The sequence below is a fragment of the Peromyscus leucopus genome, chromosome 1, assembly GCF_004664715.2.
Source record: "Peromyscus leucopus breed LL Stock chromosome 1, UCI_PerLeu_2.1, whole genome shotgun sequence".
Classification (NCBI taxonomy): Eukaryota; Metazoa; Chordata; class Mammalia; order Rodentia; family Cricetidae; genus Peromyscus; species Peromyscus leucopus.
This window is the reverse complement of record NC_051063.1, coordinates 5,164,448-5,178,759: the sequence shown is the minus strand read 5'-3', so window position 1 is coordinate 5,178,759 and position 14,312 is coordinate 5,164,448. Positions and strand designations below refer to the sequence as shown.

General features: G+C 46.3%; 1 protein-coding gene across 3 annotated transcripts in view; it reads left to right on the top strand.

Annotated features, from left to right (window-relative positions):
• The window catches only part of Ms4a18 (membrane spanning 4-domains A18), a 42,457-nt gene extending 28,334 nt beyond the window's left edge, over window positions 1–14,123 (top strand). For 2 of the 3 annotated variants that reach the window (XM_037202806.1, XM_028884350.2), the window contains exons 5-8: window positions 884–940; window positions 9,489–9,599; window positions 10,821–10,934; window positions 13,516–14,123. In XM_037202806.1, the coding sequence (XP_037058701.1) occupies window positions 884–940; window positions 9,489–9,599; window positions 10,821–10,934; window positions 13,516–13,920 (687 nt within the window). In that variant the 3' untranslated portion in view covers window positions 13,921–14,123. The remainder of the gene's footprint in view (window positions 1–883; window positions 941–9,488; window positions 9,600–10,820; window positions 10,935–13,515) is intronic. The other variant, XM_037202814.1, reaches the window with a different exon arrangement.
• The last annotated feature ends 189 nt before the right edge of the window (window positions 14,124–14,312 follow it).

The following is a 14,312-nucleotide window of genomic DNA, read 5'->3' as shown; positions in this document are numbered from 1 at the left end:
TCGAGTAACTTTCAGAGCTGCTGGAATTTCTGGGCAGGCTCTCATGTCATCGACCAGCGAAGGCACCACTGAAGCACAGACGGTTCTGTTCCACTCTCTTGTCATATCAGCTGGCTTTGGGGCCCATCCTGAGGGCCTGGGTCTCAGTCTCTGAACTCAGTGATCTAGGAGGAGCTTATTTTTTTTAGGATTTCGGACCATCCAGTTCAGAGCTCCCTCCTGACTGTACAAGGGTAGTATACTTGGCCATTTAGAAGCGTTTCATCTCAGTGATCCCTAAAGAAAGAAAGGACCATGGGTGTGGCTCAGTGGTAAAGTATTTGCCCAGCACTTACAAGGGCCTGGGCTCTATCCTCAGTAGTATAAAATAAAGTAATGGGAGTAGGAACTATTGTTACTACAATAGTCATTTTACAGATGAGAGGGAACCAGCTTCAGTAGTAATTCAGAGAGATCAACTCTGTGAAAACAGGGTTTGTTTTTACTCTTGTTAGGACTCTTAAGCTGGTCTAGGAGCACAGCTAGATGAATTACTGAAGTTATGAAACAGGAGCCCCAATGTCGTCTCTCCCAGCCTCAGTACAATGACCACCATGCTACCCTGCCCCTAACTTCCCAGGCTAAGATCATATTCAAGAATAGGACAGTATCAGAGTGAATGAGTTTGAACAATGGCATGGCCCACCGTGAGCTTGAGGAGACCTAGTCAGACAGTGGTAATAATGAATGACTTAGGGCATCCTACGTGACCTGTAGGAATCCGAGTGCCACGTACACATTACTCAAAGTTTGGGACCGTGACAATGTCAAGAGGAAGCTCACAGATTTACATGCCTGGGAAACGAGATGTTTGGAAATTAAAGACACTTTTTTTTATGTCTAGTTTATCATCTCTGGATTCCTCTCAGTCTGGGTTGCAAAGGACCCCAGAAGCTGCCTGGTAAGTCACGATGCCATTTCTTTGATGACCCATGAGTCTTAAAGCAGTAGAGTTGGCCCTAACGACCATTCATTTGACTGAATAAATATTTATTTTACATAACTGGCCATGAAATTTAAACCGTGGGGCCCTACTGTTAATGCAATCTGTTTCACAACCTCAATTTTCACAATGGGAACTCCCTTTTTCTTGGCAACTAGGGAGCCCAGGCTCAGGACATGGGTAGAATTTTAAACTTTGAATTCTTATCTCAAAAGACAAACTCTCACATCTTTCTCCAATACAATCAGACATTTAAGCAGGCATCAGCGAGCAATGGTCAAGATGGAATATGGGTTGCTGGTCTGCAGTCACGCTAGCTGTCACCTCCCGTGTCTGTCTTCCTCCTTGATTCCCAGGTCTGGACCTGAAGGTGGTGGGGAATGGGCTATGACCCTGTACTCTTGTACACAAGACTCGGGAGGAGGCAAAGAGGCAGGGAGTGCAGGGCCAGGGCCCAGGGGAAACCCTCATTTTGATGGCCACAGTCTGGAGCTAGTCCGTTTGGCATCATCATCACCAGTGGCTTTTGCTTTCTTGACCTGGGAGTGGTGGGCTGTGACATAATGCCACTGCCTTCCTGGGTGTGGTGGGTCTGTTACATAATGCCACTCCCCTTTGTGACCATAGAAGTGAAGGGAATCAGCGTGTAGGGTCCTTCCAAGTTGGTTTCAGAGCCCCTTTGGCTATCTGTTTGACCCAGACAGTATCACTGGGCTTGAACAAGGGGAAGCTTGTTGCAGAGGAACTTTGGATGACTGTCCAAGCAGCCAAATGTCTCTGTTGCTAGATAATATTACATCCTTCTGGGTCTTTTATAAGAGTTGAAGACTATAGATAGTAATAGTTGCTTGTTTTATTGCTCTTTGCCTTTTTGAGGGCCTGCCACCCACCTCCCAAATAAATCACACATGGAGGCTTATTCTTAATTATAGATGCCCAGCCTTAGGTTGGTTTGTTTCTTGCCAGCTTTTCTTAACTTAAATTATTCCATCTATCTTTTGCCTCTGGGCTTTTATCTTTTTCTATTTCCATATATCTTTCTTTCTTACTCTGTTGCTGGTTGTATAGCTGGGTGCCTGGCCCCTTGAGTCCTTTTCCTGCTCTGGCCCCTTCTTTTTTCCTCCCAGATTTCTCCTTCTATTTATCCTCTCTGCCTGCCAGCCCTGCCTATTTCTCTCTCCTGCCTCACTATTGGCCATTCAGCTCTTTATTAGGCCATCAGGTGTTTTAGACAGGCAAAGTAACACAGCATCACAGAGTTAAATAAATGCAACATAAACAAAAATAACACACCTTAAAATAATTAATTCTACATCAATGGACTGCAATTTCCCTTTTTGTTTCCAGGGCCATTGGGTATTGTTTAATCTGGATAGAAGTAGTTGAACTAGCCGAGCGGTGGTGGCGCACGCCTTTAATCCCAGCACTCGGGAGGCAGAGGCAGGCGGATCTCTGTGAGTTCGAGGCCAGCCTGGGCTACCAAGTGAGTCCCAGGAAAGGCGCAAAGCTACACAGAGAAACCCTGTCTCGAAAAACCAAAAAAAAAAAAAAAAAAAAAGAAGTAGTTGAACTGGTTAGTTGGACAATTATAGGAACTTGGGGTTGGGCCAGTCCTGGGAGGTTGGTTTCTGCCCATACTCCTGGGGAATATTTGTTTTAAATCTGAGAGATAGTCCAACTGTACCTTTTGATTGGGGGCAGAACTTTCAGATAGGAGACATTGTTCTGCAGAAGGCAGGACACCAAAATTTTGCTGGGTATCTGTAAGTCTAACTGCATCTCATCATCAGAGAGGGTGACAATGGCTTTTAGTTTATGCAAAAGGTTTCATCTCTCAATTGGCTCCCTATTGTTAAACACCTTTTCATCTACCTCCAGCAACTGGGACCTACTTATATCTTTAACTTTTCCTAACTTTTCTAACTTTTTTCTAATATCTGAGGCCAATTGGGTGACAAAGGCAATTTCTTTTAGCAGCTGTCTTTAATCCTTCTTTAAAAAAGGTGGTGGGGGGGGCTAGTGAAAATTGTTTAAAGTACCCTTGGCCAGTGTTAGACAGAGGGGAAATCTGTTCTTCCTGGGCTGCATTGTCTGGCAGCAATCCTCACACCTAACCCAGAGGCAGTTTTTCTGCTTTTCTCAGAGAATGGTGGGTTTTGAGTTTTCCAATTATATGAATCACTGATTGAAAGGGAACATAATTTCCTCTTTTCTCACCAGGCACAGGCCTGGGGAATCTCTTCCCTTTCCCCAGGACTACTTAGAGCAAGTAGGGTAGGGAATGGAGGAAGTTTACCACTTGAGGAACTATTTCTCCCTCGATGTGTGCATTCTGCTGAGATGGCGGGGGCCGCTGGATGAAAGGCCTCCTCCCCACCTCCACACATGGTCTAGGAGTCAAACAACAAAACAAGAGAGTGCTCTGGGAGTGAGACAGGCAGAGATTTTGGGGTTTCACTGGCGGAGCTAAAAGGATTCAGATCCACAACAAAAGGTCACAGGTATTAAGCATGGGGCAGGGGGGTCACACACCAGAGAAAGCCACTGGTCAATACAAGGAAACAGAACTGACAGAAACACATAGACACACACAGAGAGAGGCACATAGTAAAGACAACCAAGATGGCCACCACACACTCATACACCTGAACAGACTGGGGGCGTCCAGTGATCTCACATAGATCCCAGACATTGGATCAGCAGCCATGCCCAGCCTTTCTTTTGTGTCCTAAACAGAAGGCCCCCTAACCAGGGTTACCTCCAGAGGTGACAAATCAGATAACACTTTTTGAAGGAAGTTTAGATGGGGTGTCAGAGAGGCCCAGACCACTGCAAGCAACAAGACTCTGAGTTTCTAGCACAAGGTTGGGTTCTTTCCACAGGATGTTTCATGATAGGGGCAGAGAATGGGGAGGAGGGGTTTGAATTAAAGATGGCTCCAGCTGAGACAAGATGGAGGAATCTTTGCCCTGTCACAAGAGAAAAGTCAGACTTTGCCTCAAATCACACAGGGAATATGAGACAGAGTTGGGATTTAAATCCAGAATTCTCTGGTTCCGAAGCTATGCTGAAATCCATTGCATTTGCTACTGCTACATAATGAATCAGATCTCAAAACAAAATAAAAAACAAACAAAAAGCATTTAGCAATTTGGAAAAGCCATGAAAATTTGCTGTGCAATAACCTAGGAGTGTTCTGCATTAAACAGAAAGCCAGACCTGCCTGGGCCGAATGGGGATGAGCATGTGTTTCAGTCATCTCCCCAAGGTATTTCCTACTTTTCTCATTAGCTGGACATAAACAAGTATATCTGGAACAACTGTAGCCCCAACCCTAAGGTATAGGTCCCTTGGTCCCCTTGTACCTTTGAAGTAGTATTCCTCATCTCAACAGCCAGAGAAGAGCATGGTTGTCCATTGACCTGAGCTGCAACCTTATGGAGCCTTAGCATAAATGGTTCCAGGACCCCCTTTCCCTTATTTCCTCTACGTGGCTTCTGTGTTTAAGGAAAGTGGTAGATGAAGGGCAGGGTTATTCACAAAAACATTTCCAGATTCCTAGTCCCTGGTCTGCAAGTCCAGTTTCTGCTACCTGGGTCTGTCTTACAAAAGGAGCACCCCCTCGACTCCCCAACATCACGTCATCTCACATTGTCCTTGAAATGAATGATATAAACAGAGCTGGTTACGGTGCTGTTACCACATGGAAAGGTCACGGTCACAACAGAACCCAGTATCAGTATTCAGAGCTTTATTAGGAGGAATGGGGGGGGAAGGGAGAGGAGAACCAGGCCTGGGGAGGAAAGCATGTGCAGAGAGAGGGAAGATGGGGGGGAGGGAGGTCTGCGTCTGGCTTTTTAAGGGTTCCCGGTGAACATGCACAGGTGGGCTTATAGAACTACACCATGCATGCACTGATTGCGTGACCATGCCTCGTGCACGTAGTCACCAGCACACACTGATGACATAAGACACAAGACCCTTTGCTTAACTCCTGAACTGTGCATGTGTGGCCATGCAGCTGGACTGAGGGCAGAATTCTAACATTCCAGACTTTTTGCTTATTATAAAAAAGCGAGTGAACAGGAATAGGGGTGTTGTTTCTCCCAGAAAAACTGCTTCCAGCTGACTTGGTGAACATCGGTTGGCTCTTGGCGGGGAGGGAAGGAGGCTTCTGAGGTAAACAGGCATCCTGGGATGGTGGGCTGTCCTCTGCTGTCTCAGAGCTGTTCATCTTTCTTGGCTTGGCACTCTGGGTGCTTTTGTGTCTGACAGGATGCTCCAGGAAGGTTTGGATTTGGCACTTATCTTGAAGTAGATCTGACCTGTCCAGATGGACTTAAGCTGGTTTCTGGAGCTTGGGAAAATTTTTTAACATATTAAGAAGCAGCCATGAGAAAATTAAAGTCTTGGGCTGATGACCATAAATTTTGAACATATTAAGAAGCAGGCATGAGAAAATTAAAGTCTTGGGCTGATGACCATTGTAGTGTTTGGTACTCTGCTTGTACTGGTTAGTGTAAATGAGAGAGACAGAGAGATTGGAACATGTTTTTAATTTTTTAACCTGAGATAAGCTTTATCAGAGACAGATTATTTTAAGGCACCTGTTTCCTTTACTAGTTTAGCATCCAGGAGACACAGGTGATCAATTGTTGAGAGCATTTAACAGTAATAGATGGTTATATTAAAGTCTGTTTTTGTAGAGCCCAGACACTTTTGGGTCTGGGGGTATAAATACCTTTTAACTGTTACAGTTTCTTACTTGATGATCCCTGGACTCCAGCTCTGTGTGGTCCTGTAACAATTAACTAAGCAGTTAATTAGGAGAGGGAACCAGGAAGAGAAAAGCTTATGGTGCATGAGAACTTATTTCTTTGGAATTAGGGACAAGGCAGAGAGCAGGGCCCTGTCTGTGCATGAGGAGGAGAAGCATTGTGACAGATCTGGAGTGAGGCACATGGAGGGAGCAGTGAAATGAAAGCTCCTACCTTAGCTGGAAAATCTTTTCCCATCAAGTAACCCTGAAAGTACAATTAAGTCTGGTGAGGTGGGTAAGGCTGTCTTCTCTACCCCAACAATAGGGAAACGAGGAGAGGTGGGACCACAGGACTGAGTAAGTGGCTCTGGTATCCAGGAGGAAAGAAATGGACTGCTTCTATGCTGCATTCTGGGTTCCCTGCAAGCCATAGCCAAGCCTAGAGGTCTGCTGGAGGATTTAGTTTGATGCTCCCATGCCCCTTGGTGCCTGGTGCAGTCAGCTGACCAGTTGTCTCTCTAGGTGGCACTTTGAACAAGGCTCAGTTGATAGCCTGGCGGGGTATGTACTAGCCCGTGTGGCCTTTTTCCCCCCACACTTAAAACAGGGACCCAGCGGCTTTCATGAGCCAGTCAGACAGCGTGTGTCAGCACTTGGCAATTCTGTTCTTGGGCTTTTCCATCTCTCCCCTGGTATACCTCAAATGCCACAGCTTAAACTTCCGCCTGTGGGGTCAGGAGCCTTGCTCTCTAGATGCTTAAGGTTTAGCCCTTATATCAGGGAGGTCTGGAAGATGAGACAGATTTTATTCCATGTCTTGAAAAAAAATTTTTTGATAATCTGTTGGCTTGAGGATAGCTTTAAGAAGACCCACCAGGAGGCAGGCTATAAACTGATCTCTGACTAAAGAGCCATCCTGATTACTGTGATCCCCATGTGGGTCCTGATCATAAACTTATTTGCAAGCATCCTAGCCTGCTTTCAGATCCATCTGTGCTTCTCAGGGTCGCTTGAGAATGAGTGGGAGGAGTGAGCCAGGGTTGGGCAGAAGCTGCCCACCCAATACTGGAGATCCCGCCCAATACCAGAGAGCCTGCCCAATGATAAGAGGAGAGTAGAAGTCAGATAGGCAGAAGTGGTTGCACATGGCAGAGAAAGAATCAGAAATGGAGAGGAGAAGGGTTCAGGGCTTAGGTAGAAAACTTGGGGATAAGGTAATTCTTTTCATTTGCCCATTCACTGGCAGAAGTTAGATAATTCCTGTGAAATATCGGGGTTGAAGCTGCTGTTACACAGCCAAATTTATTGGTATCTGGGGATATTTAAGGCATTTGTCAGAGGAGGAATGGAACCATGAGAAGGAAGCCCCCACGTCCCATGGCTGCAGCTGAGAGAGAAAAAATTAAAATAACAAACAGGATCCCCAGGCTCCTATTTCAAGCATCCTTGAGAATAGGTAGTCTGTGGACCAGCATTAACAGCACAAATTACACAATCATCATCACGAAAAGGGCAAAGGCTGGGGAGTATGTAGCGGAGGACCCCCCGGGGCCCAGACAGCATCCAAAACTTCATCAAGATTGAATGTGTCATGGTACGCAGCCGAGGACCCCCTGGGGGTCTGGCGCAAGGAATATAGCTCAGGCTACAGTCGTGGGAAGTGGCGGGGGACTCACTAATCTTGGCAGCACATGTGCAGAGCAGTCCAGCAGCTGGGCAAATGAAAAAAAGCGGAGTGGGCGGTTGTAGGTCCAATGAACCTCTGTATAGGTTTCCAACGCTCAGTCCCAGATGCAAAGAGGTTGGAATGGCCTATTCGAGTCTTCAGCACCAATAAAATGAACAGTAAACAGCGCTGGTTATGGCACTGGCTACCTCATGGAAAGGTCACGGTCATGACAGAACCCAGTATCAGTATTCAGAGCTTTATTTAGGAGGAATGGGGGAAGGGAGAGGAGAACCAGGCCTGGGGAGGAAAGCATGTGCAGAGAGAGGGACGATAGTGGGGGAGAAAGAGAGGGTGGGGTCTACGTCTGGCTTTTTAAGGGTTCCCGGTGAACACGCACAGGCGGGCTTACGGAGCTACACCACACATGCACTGATTGCGTGACCACACCGCACACGGAGCTACACCACGCATGCACTGATTGCGTGACCACACTGCACACGGAGCTACACCACGCATGCACTGATTGCGTGACCACACTGCACACGGAGCTACACCACACATGCACTGATTGTGTGACCACACCACACACGGAGCTACACCACACATGCACTGATTGCGTGACCACACTGCACACGGAGCTACACCACGCATGCACTGATTGTGTGACCACACCGCACACGGAGCTACACCACACATGCACTGATTGTGTGACCACACTGCACACGGAGCTACACCACACATGCACTGATTGCGTGACCACACCGCACACGCGTAGTCACCAATGCACCCTGATGACATAAGACACAAGGTCCTTTGCTTAACTCCTGAACTGCACATGTGTGGTCATGCCACTGTAGTAAGGGCAGAATTCTAACAGCCCTTCAATGTCCCAACAAGACTGGTCAAACACCACCTACATCCTCTGGAAAATCCATTGCCCTTGCCAAGCAAGAGGTGTGGCATTGCTGGGCCTCTCCAGACTCCATCTTGCTCAGATGTCTGACTTCTAATTGAAATCTCTGCTTCATTTTCTGTGCCTGACAGCTGCCCCAGACTCAGCCCAGATATGACATGCTGATTCTTCTTTATTTTCTTCCCCAGAACCCCACTAAAGGAAGCAGACTGAGTAGAGATAAGCAGTAAACAGTTAAAGCTTGTTGACATCTCAACATGGTGAAGCAGAACCCTCACATCTAAAAATCTTCCCCAGCCAAACTTGCCAACCCAGGCTCCAGCCCCAGGCTCACCCTGTAAAACAAATATTAAATGGTCTTATTAATAAAAACAAACCCAGAGCCAGGTATTGGGGTGAATGCTGAAAGATCAGAGAAACAGAACAAGTCACATCCAACTTTACCTTGCCAACTTCTCAGCTGACCCTGTTTCCTCAGACTAAATGTCTCTGAGTCCTCATCTGAATGGATCTCAGCTAAACTGCTGCTCAAAACCCTAAAAGCTTAAAAAGCCTAAATGCCCCTAGTTCCTAGTCTTCATGCCTTATATACTTTTCTGCTTCCTGCCATCAATTCCTGGGATTAAAGGTGTGTGTCATCATGCCTGGATATTTACAATGTGGCCTTGAACTCACAGAGATCCAGATGGCTCTCTGCTTCTGGAATGCTAGGATTAAAGACTAAAGATGTGTGCTACCACTGCCTAACCTCTATGTTTAATATTGTGGCTGTTTTGTTCTCTGACCCCCAGATAAATTTATTGGGGTGCACAATTGCACAATATATCAACCACACCTTATCTTCTTACTGTCTCTTCTCAAGGCAAGCTTGGTGTCCCTGCTTCTTCTGCAGAGCAGGCCAGCAACCTCACCTTGCCTCCAAACAGCCTTCCAAATCTCATTGCCTCCCTCGGCTGCTTAGCCAGGTGTTGATATTCTCCCAATGGGTGATTCCTGCCCTAAAGAGACATGGCATGAGCAATCAGTATCTCACGACCCCGGGGTAAACTAACAGGCTTCTGCTCCAACCAGCCTGGCCCTCTCCTTTCTGCCCTGCTCCTCTTGATCTGTCCTGGGTCATCCCAAATGCTGAGCTGTGACATTCCTCTCCCTTCGTGTCCTTCAGGTGATCACCAACATCGGCATGAATGTCATCAGTTCCATCTTCTCCCTTTTGGGCGTCATTATTATCGTTGTAGATCTGTGTGTTTCCAACGCTGATGTTAATTCACTGACGGTGAGCATTACAGCTGATGGGTCTCAACACTTCTTCAGATTAAGAGAGCTTACATGATTGTTTCTTGAGCAGGAAGGAATTGCAACAGAATTCCATCCTAGTATGATCCATAAATTATATAACTTCCTCCAAAATCCTGCAATTGCTAAGACAATCACAATGTTTCTCCCACCAAGTGATGACTCTGAGATTAAGAGGCAAACGGTCTGGGGGTGGAGATATGGTTGTTTGTCTCAAGCTGCGACCTGGTCCTCTTTCAGGACTAATCAAGCAGACCAAGGAAACCTGGCAGAGCAAGAGACCTAACTACAGGGATGAGGACAGTCCCCAAAAGGAGAGCATTCCCTGTAGGCCCCAGAAGAAGCCTAGTCTAACTGACAGAAGTTGGCCTTGACAGGACATGGCAGGAACCTAGGCAAGGTTGTTGGCATCTGAGTCCAGCCCTAGGCAACAGGATGAACTGACAAAGAAGTAGAACAGAAATTTAAGATTCCAATAGGCCTGAAGCCAGATCCTGGGGTCCCATCATCTGCTGGAGGAGAAGAGTGGGGAGGAAAAGTGCTCCTAGAACTCTGCCTCCACAATGCACAATGTAAGGCCACAGCAGGAAGCACACTGAGGGCGGTCCTGCGCTCAAAGCTCTCATTCAGGCAAGACCCCAGAGATCAAGCTAAGACGGCCAAAGCCAAGCAGAGCCGACGATACATCCCCACTGGTACATCACCAACCCACAGTAAGGACCCCAGCCCCTCATATAGGTTCACAGTCAGGGTACTTGTTAGGGCACATCACAGTTAGGGGTCATCTCAGAAGTAAACTTTAAAACAAGAAGTTTTATGTAGAGAGAAGAAGTAAACATGAACTCAGGGCCAAGAATCTAGGGTACTTACACACCAACCCTTACCTATCATCAATGGAAGACTTCCCTCCAGAGGATTGTTTGAGCTTCAAACTTGTGGTATAAACAGTAGCGTGGGCAACTGAGGCCGTGAAAGTCCACAGTAAAGAAATGCAGTGGCTGACAGGTGGAAGCTGAGGTGTACTGAATGGATGTGGCAAAGGTGCGTAAAGGTAGCATCCACACCAAAACGCCGCACACAGAGGGGACCTCCAGTATTCCAGATGAGGCATACGGCATTGACTTTAGGAGAGCAACAAATGTAGACTGTCATCCAGTCAACCCTAAAGACTGAAACGCCTCCATTTCCTCTCTGCCCCTAGGGTTGTCTGAAGGCAATCTCTGGGGGTCTCCTCCCCTTTGCCCTCCTGGAATTCATCATCACCTGTATGATCTCACATTTTGGGTGCCAGGCTGCCTGCTGGACCGATTTTAAGGTGAGTGTTGGACTTTATTCCAGGAATCAGAGCCTACTCTGGGGAGGTTTAGCAAGAGGTGACTAGAGTTTGAGAAAAGTGAGGAGTGAATGGGGTGTATCAGATAAGTTTTGGTGAATAGCAAACTACCTCAAAACCAAATACCTTCAAACAGCAAGCATTTACTTTGGGGGGTCACATATCAAATATTTATATTACAATTCATAACAGTAGCAAAATTACAGTTATAAAGTAGCAACAAAATAATTTTATGGTTGGAGGTCACCACAACACGAGGTACTGTATTAAAAGGCCCAAGCATTAGGTTGAGAACCACTGATTTATTTGGTTCTTGGTTCTGAGTATCATCTACTTGTATGGTGATACATGACTTGCTCTTCAGCTCATCTCAGATGGATTTAATCTTCTAAAAAAAAAAGCAAACCATGTTTATCCCCATCCCAGGAGTCCCAAATATCCCATCCAATTCCATCACCATGCTTGAAGTCCACAGTCCAGTTTTGGAATAGAATATGGATCTTCTTTACACAGCAACCTAGAAACTAAAAATATCTGGGGGCTGAGAATGTAGGCTGAGAGTTTGGTTGGCATACAAGAAACCCTGGATTTGATCTCCAGTATTGCATGAACTAGGCATGGTAGTATACACCTGTAATCCCAGAACTTAGGAGGTAGAGGCAGGAAAATCAGAAATTCAATGTCATCCTTGGCTACTTTGCAAGTTTGAGGTCAATCTGGACTACATGAGACTCTGTCTCAAAAAAAAACAAAACAATAATAATAAAAACAAGTTCTGTCAACACACCCAACAGAGTCTAGTGAGACAAGAACCAGATAAGTCAAATATTCTCTCCCATTCAATAGAGAAAGACCTTATGAGAGGCTCAGGATGGTCACTGCTCCATAAAATTCTAAAATCCTATGGAGCAGTCTGGAGATATGGCTCAGTGGTTAAAAGCACTGACTAGAGGGCCCAGGTTCAATTCCCAGCACCCACATGGCAGCTCACAACTGCCTGTAACTCCAATCCCAAGAGATCTGATGCTCCCTCTGCACTCTGCAGGCACAGGCATGCACATAGTGTACAGTCACGAGTGCAGGCAAAACACCCATCCACACCAAATAAAGTATTTTTTTTATTTAATCCTGAGAAGTAATATGACCCCCATGGGGGCAGAGAATGTTCCTTGCTTAGGAATCAGTTCAGCTTTGAGGAAGGACCCGCCATTACTTTGTCCTGCTTCCTAGATGTGTCTCCCTAACCCACTGTTCCCCGGGGTCTTGACCTCTAGTCTCTTGGCTACTGTCAACAACACTTTCCCTTTCTCATAAGAAAGAGTCCACCTTCCCATATTTGGAGAGATGGGCAATTACTTCATCATATTTGTACTTTGAGTAACACCAGTTCCTATTTAGTGGGCTTTTTGCTAGTACAAGTCCCTCAAAATCTCTGGGGATGCTTTGTGTACCAGATTATATGGCTTTTGCAACTTGACAAAAGCCTCATCTTCGCTTGTGTTCTAAACAGACCTCTCTCTAAATCTACCAACACCCATTTTGAGATCAGGCCTCTCCAGGACCAGGCCCATAAGATTTTTAGAAGCTTTTCAGTGTAGGCAAGGGGCCTCACTAAAGGCTGGAGACACGGTTCGTTCAGTCAGTAAAGTGCTGGCTGTCCAAGCATAAGGACCTGAGTTCAGATCCCCCAGCACTCATATCAAGAGGCAGGTTCTGCAGCATATGTCTGTGACCCCAGCACTGGCGGTCAGGGGAGATGGAACAAAGACAGGCAGACGGAGCTCATTGGCCAGCTGATCCAGACAATCATTGAGCTCCAGTGATTCAGTGAGAGACCCTGTCGCAAAAATAAAGTGGAGAGCAGCTGAGGAAGACACAAGGTGTCAATCTCTGGCCTCCACACATGTGTACACACAGTCACATGTACGCTCATGCACTTGTGCACACACACACATAAATAGATACACAGTCTTACTTAGCACAGGGTTGGATAGACACAGTCCTTTCTGTGTGGGTCTAATCCTAACTTGACACTGTTGTTAGGCTTAAATTTTACTTTAAATATCATTTATCCATTGGTAACTTCAGAAATCCAGTCCTAAGATGTAATAGCTCATACAACAGGCACTTAGTTCATGAGCCTCTGGGCCTCACAGCAGGCAGTTCTAATCTGCTGGGGTTGCTGAGTTGACAGTTGGTTGCTGAGATACCCAGTGGTTGGGGGATCTTGCATAGACACACACATGTGTCTGGCAGTTAGAAAGCTGGTTGTGAATAGGGGGGGGGAAACTGGGCCACTTATTATTGGTCAGGTCACTCCTGCCTGTTTTCTGTTCCAATGAGCAGCAAGAAAGATCAAGCCATAGTAGGCAAATATGCCAAAGGCCTCTGTTTATACCCCCATTACTATTATCTCCTTAGCCAAAGAAAGTCATGTGACTAAGCCCAGCATCAACAAGAGAGGGTCTACCCCAGGCATGGAAAGGGGAAGGGAAAGAAGTTACTACCTTTCTTGAAGTTCACTACAGAGGACACTGATGCGTTCCTGTCCTTTGTCTTTCAGAACATCTCAACCATGTTCAGTAACAACACAGTCAACACGTCCAGTGGATGTATCAACATGACCAATGGACCTGTCAATACGACTGATAGACGTGTCAAAATGACCAATAGACCTGTCTATACGACCAATGGACCTGTCAATACGACTGATAGACGTGTCAACATGACCAATAGACCTGTCTATACGACCAATGGACCTGCCTATACGACTGATAGACCTGTCAACATGACCAATAGACCTGTCTATACGACCAATGGACCTGTCTCTACAACCGAGGGACCAGTCAACATGACCAATGGACCTGTCAACAGCACCAGTCCAGACACTGACACCAACATCCCAGCCCCCAGTAATGCTCCCCCTGGACACTCATACAAAGATAGAGATGATCTTGACCAGCAATAGCTGACAGAAGACCCATTTCAATGACATGGAAGTACCTCTGCAACGGTAGCTTTGCTTCCACATGAAACAACTGAGACCTTGACCCTGGCATAACCACTAGGCCAAGATGAACACCCATTTTTCCCTCCTCTTCACTCTTAAGCTTCCCTTTGGTTTGCTATTAATGTGCTTTTCTAATTCATAAATGTCTCCCTTTGACTCTAGGTGTCTTTTAACTTGAACAAACTGCATCCAAGGGTATGTTTTTTCCATTCTGTTGTTCCACGTGTATGCTTACTATTGAGAAGTCAACTCGAAAGTGGTGGACAGGCCAACTGTCAGCTCCGCCTCTTGCTGTCCCCCCCCCCCATACTCTAATCCTGAAAGGTGACTTCCCCCACCCGAGGGACATG